The sequence below is a fragment of the Ranitomeya variabilis genome, chromosome 2 (genome assembly GCF_051348905.1).
Source record: "Ranitomeya variabilis isolate aRanVar5 chromosome 2, aRanVar5.hap1, whole genome shotgun sequence".
Taxonomy (NCBI): Eukaryota; Metazoa; Chordata; class Amphibia; order Anura; family Dendrobatidae; genus Ranitomeya; species Ranitomeya variabilis.
In genome coordinates, this window is record NC_135233.1 from 664,359,422 (window position 1) to 664,382,312 (window position 22,891).

General features: G+C 43.5%; 1 protein-coding gene across 1 annotated transcript in view; it reads left to right on the forward strand.

Annotated features, from left to right (window-relative positions):
• The window catches only part of NMBR (neuromedin B receptor), a 536,877-nt gene that overhangs the window by 396,182 nt on the left and 117,804 nt on the right, over positions 1-22,891 (forward strand). Inside the window, exon 2 of the mRNA XM_077292811.1 lies at positions 10,813-11,161. Coding sequence (XP_077148926.1) covers positions 10,813-11,161 — 349 coding nt within the window. The remainder of the gene's footprint in view (positions 1-10,812; positions 11,162-22,891) is intronic.

Sequence of the window (22,891 nt, forward strand, 5' to 3'; positions counted from 1 at the left end):
AGTAATTTTGTCGGCCGTTTCTCCTGATCTGCGGCGGTCCTTGCAAGAGTTTCAGGCGGATAGACCGGATCGTTGTCCGCCTGATAGACTGTTTGTTCCGGATGATTGGACCAGCAGAGTCATCTCTGAGGTACATTCTTCTGCATTGGCAGGTCATCCCGGAATTTTTGGTACCAGGGATTTGGTGGCAAGATCCTTCTGGTGGCCTTCTCTGTCACGAGATGTGCGAGTCTTTGTGCAGTCATGTGACGTTTGTGCTCGGGCCAAGTCTTGTAGTTCTCGGGCTAGCGGACTGCTGTTGCCCTTGCCTATTCCTAAGAGGCCTTGGACACACATCTCGATGGATTTTATTTCAGATCTGCCTGTTTCCCAGAAGATGTCTGTCATCTGGGTGGTCTGTGACCGTTTCTCTAAAATGGTCCATTTGGTTCCTCTGCCCAAGTTGCCTTCTTCTTCTGAGTTGGTTCCTCTGTTTTTTCAGAATGTTGTCCGATTGCACGGTATTCCTGAGAATATTGTTTCTGACAGAGGTACCCAATTTGTGTCTAGATTTTGGCGGGCATTCTGTGCTAGGATGGGCATAGATTTGTCTTTTTCATCTGCTTTTCACCCTCAGACTAATGGCCAGACCGAGCGGACTAATCAGACCCTTGAGACATATCTGAGGTGTTTTGTCTCTGCTGACCAGGATGATTGGGTTGCTTTTTTGCCATTGGCAGAGTTCGCCCTCAATAATCGGGCCAGTTCTTCCACCTTGGTGTCCCCGTTTTTCTGTAATTCGGGGTTTCACCCTCGATTTTCCTCCGGTCAGGTGGAATCCTCGGATTGTCCTGGAGTGGATGCGGTGGTGGAGAGATTGCATCACATCTGGGGGCAGGTTATGGACAATTTGAAGTTGTCCCAGGAGAAGACTCAGCGTTTTGCCAACCGTCATCGTCGTGTTGGTTCTCGGCTTTGTGTTGGAGATTTAGTGTGGTTGTCTTCTCGTTTTGTCCCTATGAGGGTCTCTTCTCCTAAGTTTAAACCTCGGTTCATCGGCCCTTATAGAATATTGGAGATTCTTAATCCTGTTTCTTTCCGTTTGGACCTCCCTGCGTCCTTTTCCATTCATAACGTTTTTCATCGGTCGTTATTGCGCAGGTATGAGGTACCTGTTGTACCTTCAGTTGAGCCTCCTGCTCCGGTGTTGGTTGAGGGTGAGTTGGAGTACGTTGTGGAGAAAATTTTGGACTCTCGTGTTTCCAGACGGAAACTCCAGTATCTGGTCAACTGGAAGGGTTACGGCCAGGAGGATAATTCTTGGGTCAATGCATCTGATGTTCATGCTTCTGATCTTGTTCGTGCCTTCCATAGGGCTCATCCTGGTCGCCCTGGTGGATCTGGTGAGGGTTCGGTGCCCCCTCCTTGAGGGGGGGGTACTGTTGTGAATTTGGATTCTGGGCTCCCCCGGTGGCCGCTTGTGGAATTGGACTTGTCATCCTCTTTCCTGTTTCACCTGATTCCATCAGTAGTGGGTGTCGCTATTTAAGCCCATTTCTCTGGTGGTTTCTTGCCGGTCAACAATGTTATCTGATGCCTCTCAGTGCTTGTTCCTGCTTCTAGACAACTACTAGATAAGTTGGACTTTTGTCCATGTTTTGTTTGCCTATTTGTTCCAGTTCACAGCTGAAGTTTTGTTACTGTGTCTGGAAAGCTCTCGTTGATCAGGGATTGCTACTCTGGCGTTATGAGTTAATGCCAGAGTTTAAGGTAATCTCTGGATGGTGTTTTGTTAGTGTTTTTCTGCTGACCATGAAAGTATACTATCTGTCTTCTGCTATCCAGTAAGCGGACCTCAAATTTGCTAAGACTATTTTCCTGCTGCGTTTGTTGTTTCATCTGAACTCACCGTCATTATATGTGGGGGGCTACTGTCTTCTTTGGAATATTTCTCTAGAGGTGAGCCAGGTCTTATATTTCCCTCTGCTAGCTATTTAGGTCTTAGGCCAGAGCTGGGCATCTAGCGATAAATAGGAAATGCTACCTGGCTATTTCTAGTTGCGCGGCAGGCTTAGTTCATGGTCAGTATAGTTCCATCTTCCGAGAGCTTGTCCCTCTATAGGCTTGCTATGATCTCTGCCTGCAGAGATCATGACAATCAATATTAAGACAATGGATGTGTATTATACTTAAAGCAGGATTTGTTATATATTTTTTCTCATATAGACACTGAACAGAAATACAAAACACAAAACTTTTGTTTTTGCTGCTCCCATTTTTCATGAGTTGAACTCAAAGATCTAATAGTTTTCCATCTACACAGCAGGCCTTTTTCTCTCAAATTGTTCACAAATTTGTCTAAGGGTACCGTCACACAGTGCCATTTTGATCGCTACGACGGCACGATCCGTGACGTCGCAGCGATCGTATGATTATCGCTCCAGCGTCGTAGACTGCGGTCACACGGTGCAATCACGGCGCTGGAGCGATGCCGAAGTCCCCGGGTAACCAGGGTAAACATCGGGTTACTAAGCGCAGGGCCACGCTTAGTAACCCGATGTTTACCCTGGTTACCAGCGTAAACGTAAAAAAAACAAACAGTACATACTTACATTCCGGTGTCTGTCCTCCGGCGTCTCAGCTTCTCTGCACTGTGTAAGCACAGCGGCCGGAAAGCAGAGCGGTGACGTCAGACGTCACCGCTGTGCTCGCTTTCTGGCTGGCCGGCGCTCACAGTGCAGAGAAGCTGAGACGCCGGAGGACAGACACCGGAATGTAAGTATGTACTGTTTGTTTTTTTTACGTTTACGCTGGTAACCACGGTAAACATCGGGTTACTAAGCGCGGCCCTGCGCTTAGTTACCCGATGTTTACCCTGGTTACAAGCGAACACATCGCTGGATCGCTGTCACACACAACGATCCAGCGATGTCAGCGGGTGATCAAGCGACGAAAGAAAGTTCCATACGATCTGCTACGACGTACGATTCTCAGCAGGGTCCCTGATCGCTGCTGCGTGTCAGACACTGCGATATCGTATGGATATCGCTGGAACGTCACGAATCGTACCGTCGTAGCGATCAAAATGGCACTGTGTGACGGTACCCTAAATCTGTGTTAGTGAGCACTACTCCTTTGTGGAGACAATCCATCCACCTCAGATGTGGCATGTGAAGATGCTGATTAGGCAGCATGAATGTTGCACAGGTCTGCCTTAGGCTGACCACAATAAAAGGCCATTTTAAAATGTGCAGCTTTACAGTACTGGAGGGTAGGGTTCCGGGGGTCAGAAAACCAGTAAGTATCTGGTGTGACTACAATTTGCCTTAAGCAGTGCAACACATCTCCTTTGCATAGAGTTGACCAGGTTGTTGATTGTGACCTGTGGAATATTAGTCCACTTCTCATCAATGGTTGTGCAAAGCAGCAACAATGGCAGGAACTTGAACACAATGTCGTATACACCGAACCAGAGCATTCCAAACATGCTCAGTGGGTGAAATGTTGGGTAAGTATGATGGCCATGTAAGAACTTGGATGTTTTCAGCTTCCAGGAATTGTGTGCAGATCCTTGCAACATAGGGCCATGCATTATCATGCTGCAACATGAGGTGATGGTCGTAGATGAATGGCAAAACATTGAGCCTCAGGATCTCGTATCGGTATAGCTGTGCATTCACAATGGCATCAATGAAACACACCTGTGTTCATTGTATGTTACATATGCATGCCCATACCATAAGCCAGCTGCAATTCTGGGCCACTCGATTTGCAACGCTGACATCAGCAAACCGCTCACTCACACAATGCCATACATGCAGTCTGCCACCTGCCCTATACAGTGAAAACCAGATTTCATTGGTGAAGAGAACACCTCTCCAACGTGCCAAACGCTTTTGACGTGAGCATTTGCACACTCAAATTGGTTACGACAACAAACTGCACTCAGGTGGAGCCCCTGATGAGGACAATCAGTATGCAGATGATCTTCCCAGAGACGGTTTCTGACAATTTGTGCAGAAATTCCTTGATTATGCAAATCAATTGTTGCAGCAGCTGTCTGGGTGGCTGGTCTCAGACGATCTTGGAGATGAAGATGCTGGATGTTGAGATCCTGGGCTGGTGTGGTTTCACGTGGTCTGTGGTTGTGAGACCGGTTGGATGTACTGCCAAATTCTCTGAAAAGCCTTTGGAGATGGCCTATGGTAGAGAAACGAACATTCAATTGACAGACAATAGCTCTGGTGGACATTCCTGCAGCCAGCATGCCAATAGCACAGTCCCTGAAAAGTTATGACATCTGTGGTATTGTAATGTGTAATAAAATCGCACATTTTAGAGTGGTCTTATATTGTGGTCAGCCTTAGGCACACCTGTGTAATAATCATGCTAATCCACCATCTTGATATGCCGCACCTGTGAGGTGGATGGATTGTCTCGACAAAGGAGAAGTGCTCATTAGCACAGATTTACACAAATTTGTGAACAATATTTGAGAGAAAAAGGTCTTTTGTGTACATAGAAAAATCTTAGATCTTTGAGTGCAGCTCATGAAAAAAGGAAACAAAAACAAAAATGTTACGTTTATATTTTTGTCCATTTTGTATAATTTTCATATTTATTTTTCATATTATACTTTGTAAGCGCTTTCTTTCTGCTATTTTGTAAATTGTCCTTCAATTAAAACACGTTTTTGTATCTTTTGATCACTATCTCGGTTTTCTGTCCTTTCTTTGCTTGCATTTATCACAAAGGATCTTATTACATTATTAGTCCTTTACATACATGTACAGTGCATTGAGGAAGTATTCAGCCTCCTGGAACTTTTCAACCTTTTCCCACATATCATGCTTCAAACATAAAGATACCAAATGTAAATTTTTGATGAAGAATCAACAACAAGTGGAACACAATTGTGAAGTTGAATGAAATTTTTTAGTTATTTTAAATTTTTGTTGAGATTCAATAAAGTGGGGCGTGCAATATTATTCGGTCCCTTTACTTTCAGTGCAGCAAACTCACTCCAGAAGTTCATTGTGGATCTCTGAATGATCCAATGTTGTTATAAATACCTAATGATGATAAATATAATCCACCTGTGTGTAATCAGGTCTCCATATACTGTAAATGCACCTGCTCTGTGATAGTCTCAGGGTTCTGTTTGAAGCACAGAGAGCATCATGAAGACCAAGGAACACAACAGGCAGGTTTGTGATACTGTTGTGGAAAAGTTTAAAGCCGGATTTGTATACAAAATGATTTCCAAAACTTTAAACATCCTAAGGAGCACTATGCAAGCAATCACATTGAAACGGAAGGAGTATCATACCACTGCAAATCTACCAAGACCCGGCCGTCCCTCTAAGCTTTCATCTCAAACAAGGAGAAGACTGATCAGAGATGCAGCCAAGCAAGAGGCCTGTGATCACTCTGTATGAACTGCAGAGATCTACAGCTGAGGTGGGACAGTCTGTCCATAGGACAACAATCAGTCGTACACTGCACAAATCTGGCCTTTATGGAAGAGTGGCAAGAAGAAAGCCACTTCTCAAAGATATCCATAAAAAGTGTCATTTAAAGTTTGCAACAAGCCACCTGGGAGACACACCAAACATGTGGAAAAAGGTGCTCTGGTCAGATGAAACCAAAATCGAACTTTTTGTCAACAATGCCAAAACGATATGTTTGGCGTAAAGGCAACACAGCTCATCACCCTGAACACACCATCCCCACTGTCAAACTTGGTGGTGGCAGCATCATGGTTTGGGCCTGCTTTTCTTCAGCAGGGACAGGGAAGATGGTTAAAGGGATGGGGAGATGGATGGAGCCAAATACAGGACCATTCTTGAAGAAAACCTGTTGGAGTCTGCAAAAGACCTGAGACTGGGACGGAGATTTGTCTTCCAACAAGACAATGATCTCAGACATAAAGCAAAATCTACAATGAAATGGTTCACAAATAAACATATCCAGGTGTTAGAATGGCCAAGACAAAGTCCAGACCTCAATCCAATCGAGAATCTGTGGAAAGAGCTGAAAACTACTGTTCACAAATGATCTCCATGAAACCTCACTGAGCTCGAGCTGTTTGCCAAGGAAGAATGGGCAAGAATTTCAGTCTCTCGATGTACAAAACTGATAGAGACATACCCCAAGCGACTTGCAGCTGTAATTGCAGCAAAAGGTGGCGCAACAAAGTATTAAGTTAAAGGGGCCAAATAATATTGCACGCCTCACTTTTCAGTTTTTGAATTTCCACAAAAATGTTGATATCTTTATGTTTGAAGCATGGTATGTGGGAAAAGGTTGAAAAGTTCCAGGGGGCCGAATACTTTCTCAATACACTGTATATAGTATTACATTATTGGGATAATATCACTAATACCTCCAATGGGATATAGTTGCTTTCTTTACTTATGTGCATGTTATTTTTGTGTCTTTTTCTTTATCTTTAACATAAAAGGCAGAGACAGTAAACAGTGAACCATAGGTCACACAGTTGTTTAATTGGGGAGTGTCTGTTAGTAAAGAAATTATATAGCTTTTTGCAGGAATATTGTACTGATATATCGGGATACATTTCTTTAGACCTGTATATTATTTAAAAAAAAAGATGAAAGGGCAGGGTTTTTTTTCCATAAAGTTAAAAAATGTTGCTGTGGTTTTGTGGCCTGCGTTGTGGTGTGAGGTGAAGTCATGGGGACTCTGCAGTATGTGGCTGTGAGGCACCAACTTGCCCACCCTGCTGACGCACTGTCGCTCCGACAGTGGTTGACGCATGCCACATTTCAAAGGCTATAAAAAGTTAGGGACCCACTGAGTGGTTTGCTGTTATGTGGCAGTTGGCTTCATACAGTCTCATCAGAATGTCAAGCTAAAAATCTCATGTTCAGTTATGCAAATTTTTACATTAGACCAACGTACAATTTTTGGATGTGCTGGCCGTATTTTTTTTTGTACAGTTCAGCATATTGCCTGGTCTGGCCCATCTTTTTTTACTTGAATCAATACTGCTCTCATTTGGCATAGGTGTTTTTAATTAGCTGGAGACTCATAGAGGGGTTCCGCCTATTTTTGCCCTCAGTTCACAGTCTGAGAGCTTACAGAACATGAGTTTTAGCTCCTTTCATCTGATGTTGGTGATGTATGATGGCCATTGTTCATGTGGTGATGTGCCTGTTGGGGGCTGTGGCCTGGAGTCATAGGGATTCAGCCTTGCAGCATGGGTGCTGTGAGGCACCAGGTCATCCGCCCTGCTGGTGCAATATCGCTGAGGTGTTGGTTGAATATGGTGAAGCACCTTTAAAGGGAACCTGTCAGCAGCATTGTACTGAGTAACCTAAAGACAGTGTCAGTTTGTCCCTGTTACATTGATTAATATGGTTGGTGAAATCTGCCTTGTGGTTGTTGTTTAATTCTTATTTTCAGATTTCACTTAATGATATGCTCGTGCCTCGGGGCGGCCTGTGGGGGGGTCTTCATGTGATGCCCTGATTAGGTGTTCATCAGTATGGCTTCTGACAGGTCACTGATCCCTCAATGACCTGCACCTAAGGTTAAAATAGTGAATATTATATACAGTTGAAACCAGAAGTTTGCATACACTATATGAAATATTTTCTCAATGTCTGACATGAAATCAGAATAAACTTTTCCCATTTTCAGTCAGTTAGGATTACCATAATTATTAATATTTGCCAAATTACAGAATAATGAGAGAAAGAGAATATTTTAAGCCATGATACCTTGGTTGATGAAATCCGTCTTGTGCTTGCTGTTTAATTACATTTTTTAATAAGTTTTTTATATAAATGTATCAAGCTAGTAACTAAAATAGTCATATTGGTTATCCATGTAATTGTTCCAACTGGTACAACTGATTGAACACATTGTTTACAGTCATTGGTAAATAATGTACAAAAATTGTGCATTTTTTCACAATAATCCTTAAGAAAACTGAATTGAAATGTAAAAGCTTTTATATGTGATGGCATAATGGCATCTAAAAAACACAGCTTCTGAAACATCAGTGACCCTCCCCATAATGCCCTGTATCTATGACATCTTATGGATTATCATTCCTTGTACAATGGGTGAGAGGGCAGTTAGTACCTGTAGCTAACTAAGATCCCAGTAGAGTACAGTTTGTAGGGCAGAGTCGTTTTCCATCTCTATAGTCCCTGGGTAATTCTCTCTCCTGTAGAGTGTAAGCTTTTATGATTAGGAGGGTAGTCTCTCTCCAATACAGTATAAGTTCTTATGGTCAGTGTGGGCCTCTCTCTCCTCCACAGTATAAGCTCTTATGGTCAGCAGTTTCCTCTCTCTCCTTCTTGCTTGTGAAGTGCAAGCTCTTGTCGTCTGCACAGTTCTCTCTCGGTTATCTCCCACATGTATTTTCTGAAAAATTACAAGCTTTCCGATAGTTAGATTTGCACAAATTTATTCGCCACAAATCAAATTTTTGGGAACATTCACACAGAAACTGGACCAGAAGACCTACTGCATATGTGGTTTCTTTAACAGAAAGATATATTTTTATGTTTTTTAACCCCTTTTTAATATCGGGCATCATAGTACGACGATGTTGTATTCCCTCACTTTGATGCGGGCTCCGGCGCTGAGCTCACATCTTTCCTGGCATATCAGCTGTTTTGAACAGCCTCTAATAGCCGTTGGTGGAATCGTGATCCACCCTCGACTGTTAACTAGTTAAATGCCACTGTCAAATTCTGACAGCGCCATTTAACGCGTGCTTCCGGCAAGCGCACTGGAAATCCCGCCCAGCGACTCCCGTGTCACATGACCACCGGTCGCTGATGGGTTTTGCATGACAACCAAAGGTCTCCAGCAGACCTCCATGGTTATCACTGCTGGATTGTTATGGGTGCCACCCGGTGGTCGGCGCTCATAGTAAGCGAGCAGTCCTGCTACATACAGGTGATCTGATCATCGCCTGTATGTGGCAGAGCCGATCGGGTTATGGCAGCTTCTTATCTCCCATGGAGACTATTGAAGCAAGCAAAAAGTTAAAAAAAAATTAAAAAAAATATTGCTAAAATAAAAAAATATATAAAAGGTCAAATCACCCCCCTTTCACCCCATTCAAAATAAAACAGTTAAAAAATCAAACATATGCATATTTGGTATTGCCGCATTCAGAATCGCCCAATCTATCAATATAAAAAGAGAATTAGCCTGATGGCTAAATGGTGTAATGAAACAAAAAGTCAAAACACCAGAATGTTGTTTTTTTTGGTCACTACAACATTGCATTAAATGCAATAACGGGCGATCAAAAGATCATATCTGCACCAAAATGGTATCATTAAAAATGTCAGCTCAGCGCGCAAAAATCCGCCATCACCCAACCTGAGATCACGAAAAATGGAGACGCTACGGGTATCCAAAAATGGCGCAATTTTTTATTTTTTTTAACAAATTTTGGATATTTTTTTAACTACTTAGATAATAAACAAGCTACACACGTTTGGTGTCTATGAACTCAAAATGACCTAGAGAATGATAATGGCAATTTCACCGCACTTGGAATTATTTTCCCATTTTCCAGTACACCATATGTTAAAACCAATGGTGTTGTTCAAAAGTACAACTCGTCCCGCAAAAAACAAGCCCTCACATGGCCATATTGAGTGAAAAAAAAAAAAGGTTTTTGCTCTGGGAAAAGGGGAGCAAAAAACAAAAATGCAAAAACAAAAATACCTCTAATCTTTATTTTTATTCCATTATTAAACACGCACAGGGCATAAATTAATTAGGGGGTTATAATGATTTAAACTAATAACTTGTTGCCAGACTAAGGAACCATAGCCTTTACTGATTTCTGTGACATGCTGTAGTATAAAATTGGGAAAAAGGAAACTTTCTAAGTGGGACCAGATGGTATAATTAACTAGACTGTACGCAGTTCGAAGATGACATAAAATGTCCTTTGTTTTCTTCTGTCAGATAGCAGAAAAACAGAAAACTGCCAAATAAAATGTATTTTTAATTTGAAGCTTTTTCTAGTCTGAGAAAAAAGAAAGCAACAAAGTTTTATCTGAGTATATTATTTCTATATTAGTGATTATTGGTAACTTGTATTTTCTGTCTGATGTGCATTGACAGTTATTGCACTCGGTGCAGACAGTGAATTCCATTATTCATAATGGCATAAATATCCTCTTTAATGCACAATTCCTGAGAGGGAATCCAAGAGAGCTGTTAACAGCTGCCACTAGTCTTTCAAATTAAAATAGCATAAATCTATTGAATTTATTCTTGTCTATTAATTTTAATGTTCAAAGATATAGTAGAACATGTGCCGTAAAAGCACATGAAACCTAGGCAAACTAATAAGGCAGTTCCAAGACAATTTACAAGAATAGAAAAATCAGATTTATATTAATAAAAATTGTAATATCATGAACAATTTGGGGAAGAAAAGAGAAAAACATACAATTTAAACTGTGGGTTGGTAATTTATAATGTGTAAAACATATTTACTCTGTACAGATTGAGCTTCAGAATTGCAAATAGTTTTATGCATCTCAATATGAAAGACCTAATACCAAACTAAATATGGATTATAGTAAAATACATACCTGAAAAGTATGAGACTAATTAGCAAATTATTTTTGGATTAATGTTCACTGATATCATTGCATGAAAATTTCATATTAGATGCAAAGCAGATCCTTATTTCACCACACTATTTGGATTCTTTATGTTCTATAATACCATGTATCAGGTTAAATCATGCTTGTTTCTAGGTTAGAATTAACTTGGTAATTTCCCTCTCAGTATTTAACATGTATTTATTTCTTGCTCTTTCAGATACAAAGCTATCGTGAATCCAATGGACATCCAGACATCAAGTGCTGTTCTGTGGACATGTATAAAAGCGACAGCCATCTGGATCATTTCAATGCTTTTGGCAGTCCCTGAAGCAGTGTTTTCTGAAGTGGCACATATCAACGGATCAGACAATGTCAGCTTCACAGCTTGTATCCCATATCCACAAAATGATGACATGCATCCAAAGATCCATTCTGTCCTTATATTCTTGGTCTACTATCTAATTCCACTGACTATTATAAGTGTTTACTACTATCATATTGCTAGAACTTTAATTAAAAGTGCGCACAACATTCCTGGAGAATATAGTGAGCATTCAAAACGACAGGTGAGTACTTTACATTAATACAAAAATAAATAAGTCAATAAAAATTGATACCAAAAAATAAGTATATGTGACCAGAATATACTATATATTTATATAGAATATGTAATTAGAATGTATCAATTATATCAACATCTATGTACAGTGTGTACAGAAAGTATTCAGACCCCTTTAAATTTTTCACTCTTTGTTTTTTTGTAGCCATTTGGTAAATTCAAAAAAGTTCATTTTTTCTCATTAATGTACGATCTGCACCCAATATTGACTGAAAAAAACAGAAATGTAGAAATGTTTGCATATTCATTAAAAAAGAAAAACTGAAATATCACATGGTCATAATAATTCAGACCCTTTGCTCAGACACTGAATTTTTAAGTCACATGCTGTCCATTTCCTTGTGGTCCTCCTTGAGATGGTTCTATTCCTTCATTGGAGTCCAGCTGTGCTTAATTAAACTGATAGGACTTGATTTGGAAAGGCACAAACCTGTCTATATAAGATCTCACAGTGCATGTCAGACCAAATGAGAATCATGAGGGCAAAGGAACTGGTCAAGGAGCTCAGAGACAGAATGGTGGAAAGGCACAGATCTGGCCAATGTTACAAAATAATTTCTGCAGTACTCAAGGTTCCTAAGAGCACAGTAGCCTCCATAATCCATAAACGGAAGAAGTTTGGGCCCATCAGACCTGGTCATCCAGCCAAACTGAGCAATCTTGGGAGAAGAGCCTTGGTGAGAGTGGTAAAGAAGAACCCCAAGATCACTGTGGATGAGGTCCAGTGATGCAGTGGGGAGATGGGAGAAAGTTACACAAAGTCAACTATCACTGCAGCCCTCCACCAGTCAGGCCTTTATGGCAGAGTGGCCCCATGAAAGCCCTCATAGAGTTGCTAAAAACATATGAAGGACTCCCAGGCTATGAGAAATAAGATTCTCTGGTCTGATGAGACAAAGATAGACCTTTTGGTAACAATTCTAAGCAGTATGTGTGGAGAAGACCAGGCACTTGCCATCACCTGCCCAATACAATCCCCACAGTGAAACATGGTGGTGGCAGCATCATGCTATGGGGGTATTATTCAGCTGCAGGGACAGGATGACTGGTTGCCATTGAAGGAAGCATGAATGTGGCCAAGTAAAGAGATATCCTGGATGAAACCTCTTCCAGAGTGCTCTGGACCACAGACTTAGCCGAAGGTTCAACTTCCAACAATACAATGCCCCTAAGCACACCGGGAAAATAACAAAGGAATGGCTTCAGAATAAATCTGATCATTATTGACTGGCCCAGCCAGAGTCCTGACCTAAACCCAATTGAGCATCTCTGGGGAGACCTGAAAATGTCTGTCCACCAAAGTTCACAATCCAACCTCACAGAACTGGAGAGGATCTGCAAGGAAGAATAGCAAAGTATCCTCAAATCGAGTTGTGAAAAACTTGTTGCATCATTGCCAAGAAAACTCAGGGTTATACTAGCTCAAAAGGGTGCCTCTACTCAAAACTGAGCAAAGGGTCTGAATACTCATGACCATGTGATATTTCAGTTTTTCTTTTTTAATAAAGTTGCAAACATTTCTACATTTCTGTTTTTCTTTTCAGTCAAGATGGGTGCAGAGTGTACATTAATGAGAAAAAAATGAACTTTTTTGAATTTACCAAATGGCTGCAATGAAACAAAGAGTGAAACATTTAAAGGGGTCTCTTAGGGCTGGCGGAATGCACTGAATGAATATAAAGATAGTAAAGGTCCGTTCGCAGCCCGGGGTCCACCATGCAGAGATGGAACCTGCTGCTAGGTAATGGCAGCACTATATGATGGTACTACACCAGAATAAACATGGGTTCCGTCACCCAGTATGAACTGATGTGAACTCTGTTGCTGCACAGAGTCGCAGGAAAACAAAGGAAATGCTGTGCCATGTTAGCTGTCACAGGGTGCAGCTGATGGACGCTAGTGGGATCCCTGAAACTCACCTCCACACCCTGAGTCAGATGCTGAGACCAAGTGGGAGTTCCCACCCTACACTGACCGGTTGTCAGGACTGATTAAAGGTTACCGCACAGAGTGCATACAGCGCCGCTCTGGCGGATGCAACTAACCACCCTAACTAGCGCTGGGAAAGTGCACTGATTGCGCACGGCGCTGCACTGGCAGTTGCTGCTGGTTTGACGCATTAGGATTGTGCTCTTGTGTCTAGGATAGCACTGTCAGGCGCTAGGTAGTTCCAACATTCGCGAGCATTCAACAACACTAGGAATGGGAATGATTAAGGAGCAATCACCAGAACAGGCATACATCCACACACACATGATAACAGGTTTATACTAGCGCATGGCCGTGTGGCCATGCGAACCTTTTATAGCTGAAGCTCTCCGGGACCTTCCTAGTGGTCCAATAGGAGCTGCTACAAGACCTGAGCATGTGACCCCCGACCTCCAATGGGAGGTCGTCCCTTGGGCATGCTCAGAAGAAGAAAAGTAGGAATTAGTCCCAGGAACACTCGCTTGCCGCTGATCAGTACTGGTTATGATGGCTGAGCCTGAAAGGACAGCAATAACCAGACGCTGGGACCGACGTCTCTGCTGAGCAGGCTCCACTGCAGCTGGAGGAGAATGGGAGACTGCAGCAGAGATGGCTTGAGATTCCTCCTGTGCAGCGGTGGGAACTCAACACCAAACAGGGTCTGAATACTTTCTGTACCCACTGTATATATATATATGCAGCTCTGACAAAAAATTATCGACCACTGCAATATGTTCAGTTTGTCTGATTTTTCTCTTTATAGGTATATTTTTGAGTAAAATGTAAATTCTTCTTTTATTCTATAAACTTCTGACAACATGTCTCAGAATTTCCAAGCAATACATTTAATTTTTTTTTCTGACAAAGAAAAATAGTAAAAAAAAAGTGCTTTCAGACCTCAAATAATGCAAAGAAAACAAACAAGTTCATAATCATTTAGAAACAACAATATTAATGTTTTAACTCAGGAAAAGTTCAGAAATCATTATTTTGTGGAATAACCATGATTTTTAATCACCGCTTTCATGCGTCTTGGCATGCTTTCCACCAGTCTTTCACACTGCTTCTGGTGCAAAAATGTAAGCAGTTTGTCTTTGTTTGATGGCTTGTGACTATCCATTATCCTCTTAATTACATTCCAGAGGTTTTCAATGGGGTTCAGGTCTGGAGATTGGGCTGGCCATGACAGGGTTTCGATGTGGTGGTCACTTAATGTTTGCCAGAGCTGTATACAGTGGGGAAAATAGGTTCCGTGTATACTCATGTATGAGCTGAGGCACCTAATTTTGCCACAAAAAACTAGTAAAACCTATTGACTAGTGTTGAGCATTCCGATACTGCAAATATCGGGTATCGGCCGATATTCGCTGTATCGGAATTCCGATACCGAGTTCCGCTATTTTTTCGATATCAGAAATCAGAATCGGAAGTTCCTATACTGAAATTATGCAATATAAAGAAGTGTGGGCGGAGCGTGGGCGGAGACTGCGTGTGTGCGTGTGCGGGCGGTGTCTGTGCGTGACCGTGGGGCTCTCTGCGTGTGTGCCGGGGCTCTATGCGGCGTGCGGGGTCTCTGTGCGGCGTGTCTGTGCGGTGTGCGGGGTGTCTCTGTGCGGCTTGTGGGGTGTCTGTGTGGCGTGCGGGGTGTCTCTGTGCGGCGTGCGGGGTGTCTGCGGCGTGCGGGGTCTCTGTGCGGCGTGCGGGGTCTCTGCGGTGTGCAGGGTGTCTCTGTGCGGCTTGCGGGGTGTCTCAGTGTGGGCATCATCCGATGGGACTACAAGTCCCAACGGACGATGCCTGCTACACTGACAGTGATTGACACATTAGCCAATGATGGGACAATAGTAGTCCCATCATCCGGTTAATGTGTTGAATGATGAAAAAAAAAAACTCCATACATACATACTCCTTACATACATACATACTACATACATACTACATATATACATACTACATACATACATACATACACACTACATATGTACACACTACATATGTACACACTACATACATACATACTACATACATACATGCTACATACATGCTACATGCATACTACATACATGCTGCATACATGCTACATGCATACTACATACATGCTATATACATGCTACATACATACTACATGCTACATACATACTACATACATACATACTACATACATACTGCATACATACTACATACAGTACATTCATACATTACATATATTACATACATACTACATACATACTCCATACATGACATACATATAGATATACATACTACATACATGCTACATACATACTACATACAGTACATTCATACATTACATACAGTACATACATATAGACATACAGTACATTAAACATAGATTGCAGTCTCACCATTACTTGTCATTTTGATCCCCGAAGCCAGTGTCATCTGTAAAAAGTATGAAAAAGACAAACAACCAATATACTCCCTGTCCGCAGAAATCCACGAGTGTCCCACGACAATCTCCCATGGAGAACGGCAGCAACAGCTGTTGCAACCGCTCTCCAGGGGACCCAGGAACACAATGACGGGAGGAAGGTATTCCTCCGCCGCTGTAAAAAAAAGTCCCTAGTCTCACTTTATGGCATTGCTGGCTGAGAAATTTACCCCTTATTACCCCATATCCCACCGCTACACGGGAGTGGGAAGAGAGGGACTAAGTGCCGGAATTGGCGCATCTTACAGATGCGCCATTTCCGGGGCGGCTGCGGACTGGTATTTGTAGCCGGGGGGGGCAATATCCATGGCTCCTCTCTAGGCTATGAATATAAGCCCGCAGCTGTCTGCGTAGCCTTTCTGGCTATAAAATATAGGGGGACCCCACGTCATTTTTTTTGGGGGTCCCCCTATTTTAATAGCCAGTAAAGGCTACGCAGACAGCTGCGGGCTGATATTCATAGCAGGCTACAAATATTGTCCCCTGGCCGTCGGCTTTCCCCCTCTTGCGCAGAAAATTGCACGGGAGCCCACGCCGTTTTTTTTGTTTTGTTTTAAATTCAACGCTCATAAAGGCCTGTTTCACACTAGCGTCGGTACGGGTCTGTCGCTATGCGTCGGGCCGAAGTACCGATGCAACGTTGTGAAATTTGTGCCCGACGTGGGCAGCGGATGCAGTTTTTTAACGCATCTGCTGCCCATTCTGAAGTGCGGGGAGGAGGGGGTGGAGTTTCTGCTGCGCATGCGCGGTAGAAAATGGTGGATCCGAGGGACAAAAAACGTTCACTTGAACGTTTTTTCGTGCCGACGGTCCGCCAAAATACGACATGCAGTTTTTGGTGTAGGTTTTGATGCTGGTTTTTGGTGCAGTTTTTGGTGCAGTTTTTGATGCGGTTTTAGATGCTGTTTTTGATGCTGTTTTTGATGCAGTTTTCGTTCCGTTTTTTTGACCGGTTTTGATGCATTTTTTGGAAATAAGTAAACGGAAAATGTTCATGAATTGAATGGAAACATACATGAAAAAATGGATTCGGAGTCCGGATTCATCATTTCACATCTGTTTCATCCGTTCTTTTGCTGAATCTGTCGCTGTGAATGATGACGTGGGGTCCCCCTACATTTTATAGCCAGAAAGGCTACGCAGACAGCTGTGGGCTGATATTCATAGCCTAGAGAGGAGCCATGGATATTGTCCCCCCCGGCTATAAATACCAGTCCGCAGCCGCCCCGGAAATGGCGCATCTGTAAGATGCGCCAATTCCGGCACTTAGCCCCTCTCTTCCCACTCCCGTGTAGCGGTGGGATATTGGGTAATAAGGGATTAATGTCACCTTGCTATTGTAAGGTGACATTAAGCCGGGTTAATAACGGAGAGGCGTCAATAAGACACCTATCCGTTATTAATCCAATAGTAAGAAAGGGTTAATAAAACACGCACACATTAGGAAAAAGTATTTTAATATTCTTCATTTCACCATACTTACCTTACTTCAGCGCCTGCAAAAAATGTAAAATAATAAACCGCATACTACCTGTCCGCCGTAGTCCAATTAATAACGAGGGTCCCACGACGATCTCCCCTATAGAACAGTGACATCGGGTGATGTCACTGCTCTATAGGACCCTCAGTGACACACTGACAGGAGACAATGGCTCCTGCAGTGTATCACTGAGGTTACCTGAGTTCAAAGTCTCACTTTATGGCAATTGCTGCCTGGGAAAATTTCTCATACAGCAATGCCATAAAGTGAGACTAGGGACTTTTTTTTTTACAGCGGCGGAGGAATACCTTCCTCCCGTCATTGTGTATCTGGGTCCCCTGGAGAGCGGTTGCAACAGCTGTTGCTGCCGTTCTCCATGGAAGATCGTCGTGGGACACTCGTGGATTTCTGCGGACAGGGAGTATATTGGTTGGTTTTTTTTTTTCATATTTTTTACAGATGACACTGGCTTCTGGGATCAAAATGACAAGTAATGGTGAGTCTGTAATCTATGTTTAATGTACTGTATGTCTATATGTATGTAATGTATGAATGTACTGTATGTAGTATGTATGTATGTATGTATGTATGCAGTATGTATGTAGTATGTATGTAGCACGTGTGTCGTATGTATGCAGTATGTATGTAGTATATATGTAGCATGTATGTAGCATGTATGTAGTATGTATGTATGTATGCATATAGTATGTATGTATGTAGTATGTTTGTATGTAGTATGTATGCAGTATGTATGTAGTATGTATGTAGCATGTATGTATGTAGCATGTATGTAGCATGTATGTATGTAGCATGTATGTATGTAGCATGTATGTAGCATGTTTGTAGCATGTATGTATGTATGGAGTATTTTTTTTTCATTCAACACATTAGCCGGATGATGGGACTACTACTGTCCCATCATTGGCTAATGTGTCAATCACTGTCAGTGTAGCAGGCATCGTCCAATGGGACTTGTAGTCCCATCGGACGATGACCGCACTGAGACACCCCGCACACCGCACAGAGACACCCCGCATGCCGCACAGAGACCCTGCACGCTGCACAGAGACCCCGCACGCCGCACAGAGACACCCCGTACGCCGCACAGAGACACCCCACACAGAGACCCCGCACGCCACACAGAGACACCCCGCACGCCCCACAGAGACACCTTGCACACCGCACAGAGACACCCCGCATGCCGCACAGAGACACCCCGCACAGAGAACCACCCCCACGCCGCACAGAGACCCCCCACACCGAAGAGAGCCCAGGCAGCCCTGGCACACTGCATAGATCCCCTGCATGCCGCATACAGCCCCGGAAGGCACGTACAGATCCCTGGCAGGCCCGCAGAGACCCCACCCGCACACACAGACACTCACAGTGTCCGCCCATGCAGCACCCACACTCTTCCCCCCTCCAGAACAGCATATAGAAGAACAGAAAGGGCTTATTTACGTTCCGATATTTGTGTCCCATTGACTTGCATTGGTATCGGGTATCGGTATCGGCGATATCCGATATTTTTGGGATATCGGCCGATCCAATCCGATACCGAAACTTTTGAATATCGGAAGGTATTGCTCAACACTACTATTGACTTGAGTATAAGCCGGGTATGCATTGTCGTATTATTATTATTATTCCCCTCATCCCCATCCGTCTGAATGGCTCTTTATTCCCAGCCTTGTCAGCATGGCTCCTTATTCCCATCCTTGTCTACATGGCTTCTTATCCCTATCCTTGCATACATGGCTCCTTATCCCCATTCTTGTACTGTATCCATGGTTCTTCCTCCCTATACTTGCATGTGGGGCCCCCATGATAAAAGCATAATAAAAAAAACATCCTACTTACCTTCCCTGCGCACTCTCGCTGCATCTCGTTCCGGTGCCAGCAGCTCTTTCTGCCAGTGCAGTGAATATTCATTTCTCTTTAGCAGCAGGCACAGACTTTAGTCGCAGTTGCCGGCTTCTGCCTCCTGTGACCTGCTGCTCCGCCGCTTCCCCTCCCCTGCTGTTTTCTGGGTCAATGGCTCGTGTATAAGCTGGGGTGGGTGTTTTCAGCACATAAAAGTGCTGAAAAACTCTGCTTATACACGAGTATATACAGTATTTGATACAGTGTCCATTTTAAAAGTTTTCCCACCTACAAAGAATGGAGAGGTCTGTAATTTTTCTCGTAGGTACACCTCAACTGTGAAAGACAGAATCTTAAAAAAATACAGAAAATCATGTTGTCTGATTTTTACATAATTAATTTGCATTTTATTGCATGAAATATGTATTTTATACAGTAGAAAAACAGAACTTAATATTTGGTACAGAAACATTTGTTTGCAGTTACAGAGGTCAGCCGTTTCCTGCAGTTCTTGACCAAGTTTGAGCACACTGCAGCAGGGATTTTGGCCCACTTTTCAATACAGATCACACCAACATCTTTCTGACCCACGTCGCACATGACAAGATGCTGGAAGGCTCTAGTCTACAGCTGACGCCCAGTCACCACAGTCAATAAAAATGTTGAAGAGATCTAAAGCTGCGCTGTAGCAAGTGTCCTGCCTACATTTTTGTCTGCACATCATTCCGCGGCAGCAGCATTGATGCCATGTTTGCTGTTCCTTGCCCTTTTTGTTACCTTTCATCCTTCTTTTTTAAATAGCTCATTCTGATAGCTTTTTTAAGAAAATGTGTTTATTGTTAAAAAAAAAAAATAATTTTGCTTGCCCTATTCCTCTGTTGTGTCGGAGTAGGTTTAAATATAAGAACTTTGCATGGTTTAGCAACATTTGAAAAATACACCTTCCAGGAGGCTTGTCTCAGGGGACTCTCACCGGGAGGGGTCCGCGTTCAGCTTGCCCCACAGCAGCAGGGAGTCTCCAGGGGTACCACGAGGAGGAATGGACTCGCCCCCATACACTGTTTCATCTTCTTCTGCTTAGACTTATTTTTTCTTCTTCTGCATTTTATCATTCTGCTTTTTCATATTCTGCTTATTCTTTTTTTTCTGGTCTTATGGTATCTGGTTCTTCTGGTTCTGGTGCTTTGGGTACTGTTGCTTCTGGTTCTTCCATTTCCTAAACCTTTGCTTCATCTTCTTCTTCCTCTGGTTCTTCTTCTTCTTCTGGGTCTTCTTCCGCTTCTTCTTTCTCTGGTTCTTCTTCCTCTGGTTACGGTTCTTCTTCTTCCTCTGGGTCTTCTTCCTCTTGTTCCGGTTATTCTTCCAGTTGTTCTTCTTCCTCTGGTTCCGGTTCTTCTTCTTCCTCTGGTTCCTCTGGTTCTTCTTCCTCTGGTTCCGGTTCTTCTTCTTCTGGCTGTTCTTCGTCTGGTTCTTCTTCTTCTAGTTCTTCTTGTTCTTCTTCTTTTGGTACTTGTATTTATAATTGTAATTTTCGAAGCATGTAGTTCAGGTGCACGGAGGAACAGCAAGAAGTACCAGTGTCCGAAAACACATTCGTGGACCAGCTGATGTTAATGGAACCCGGATACACAGTAGAAGGAACCTGTGGCAAAGACATTATCGAGAACCAGCAGGTGGTGCTGGGACTCTGTTATTAAGCAGAAGGTATAAGTGCCATTGGCACTAGCGAGAACCATCTGGTGCTGCTGGAACCCAGCTACTAAGCCAAAGATATAAGTGCCATTGCCACTAGCGAGAACCATCTGGTGCTGCTAGAACCCTGTTACTAAGCAGAAGGCATAAGTGCCATTGGCACTAGCGAGAACCATCTGGTGCTGCTGGAACCCTGTTACTAAGCAGAAGGTATAAGTGTCATTGGCACTATCGAGAACCATCTGGCGGTTCTGGAACTCGTATTGGACTGCAGGGTTAACATGTGTTACTAACCCTGGAAATAAAGGACAGCTTCTGTTACTGGAACCCGGAGCCACAGCAGGAGCCGCCTGGACTACCTGCACTCGGGAGACCCAGCTAACTCTACTGGGGCACGGAGCAGAAGCAGATTCCGACCCCAATTACGTTGCCGGAACCCGGAGCCAAGCTAGGAGGCAACTGTCCTGCCGCCACTCTTGAGAACCAGCTAACAGAGGAAACAGTGCCAGGCAACAGTGGGTGGTGCTGAGGCCTAGTGGTACAGGATTCATTGTAGGTGGACAGCAGAATTTGAATTGCCAGTAGCACAGCCAGAGTCCAGCTAGCATTGCTGAACCCCGACAACATGGCAGCGGTACACTGGATTATGTACCTGTAACCATGGAAACCCCAGCACAACCACATCATGCAAATTATGCAACACCAAAAAGCAAATATTTTCCTGATGTGCTGGAGCCATGTTCATGGCTAACTGTGTCCAGTACTGAGGTTTATTCTTGGCCAATGGCGTAGCGTCAATCCCCCTCAAGGGAATAGGACTCTGCAAAGGCTCCAAGGAAAAACCACAGCGCTTGGCAAATTCTAGGTCCATTAAGTTCAGGGCAGCGCCAGAATCCACAAATGCCATTACAGAAAAGGACGACAATGAGCAAATCAGGGTAATAGACAAGAGAAACTTAGGCTGTACAGTACTGATGGTAACCGACCTAGCAACCCTCTTAGTTCGCTTCGGGCAGTCAGAGATAGCATGAGTAGCGTCACCACAGTAAAAACACAGCCCATTCTGACGTCTGAACTCCTGCCGTTCTGCTCTCGTCAAAACTCTATCACATTGCATAGGCTCAGAACTCTGCCCAGAGGACACCGCCATATGGTGCATCACCTTACGTTCACGTAGGCGCCGATCAATCTGAATGGCCAGAGACATTGATTCGTTCAAACCAGCAGGCGTGGGAAACCCCACCTGTTATGACCCCAATGGCAGAGGGTCTCAAAAGTACATACCAAGTCTGCAAACACAAAAAACCAGCTCATAGGGCAGTGGTAACTGGGCTGACCGTATATCTAATCCTAGCACCACAAATAGCAGCAGCCGGGGAACGTGCCTACGTTGGTTCTAGACGTCTCGCACCAGCCGGAGAACTAACTAACCCTAGAAGGGAAAAGATAGACCTTTCTTGCCTCCAGAGAAAAGACCCCAAAAGTTGGATACAAGCCCCCAACAAATAATAACGGTGACATAAGGAGAAAAGACAAACGTAAGAATGAACTAGATATTTAGCAAAGAGAGGCCCACTGACTAATAGCAGAATATAGTAAGATGACTTATACGGTCAGCAAAAACCCTATCAAAATTTCCACGCTGGATATTCAAGAACCCCCGAACCGTCTAACGGCCCGGGGGGAGAACACCAGCCCCCTAGAGCTTCCAGCAAAATCAGGAATCACATTTAGTACAAGCTGGACAAAAATAAGAGCAATGCAAATAACCAAAAAACAAAGAAGCAGGACTTAGCTTAATTTTGCAAGAACCAGGACCAGCAGACAGGAGCAAACAGAAAGGAACTGATTACAACGATGCCAGGCACTGGACTGAGAATCCAGGAAGATTATATAGCAACACCCCTGGACTAACGACCCAGGTGGGTGCCAAACTGAGGAAAGACAATCCCAGAGTCATATCACTAGTGACCACAAGAGGGAGCAAAAAAAGTCTAATTCACAACAGTACCCCCCCTTTAAGGAGGGGTCACCGAACCCTCACCAAGACCACCAGGGCGATCAGGAAGAGCAGCGTGAAAGGCACGAACCAAATCGGCCGCATGCACATCAGAGGCAACCACCCAGGAATTATCCTCCTGACCATAGCCCTTCCACTTGACCAGATACTGAAGCCTCCGCCTGGAGAGACGAGAATCCAAGATCTTCTCCACCACGTACTCCAA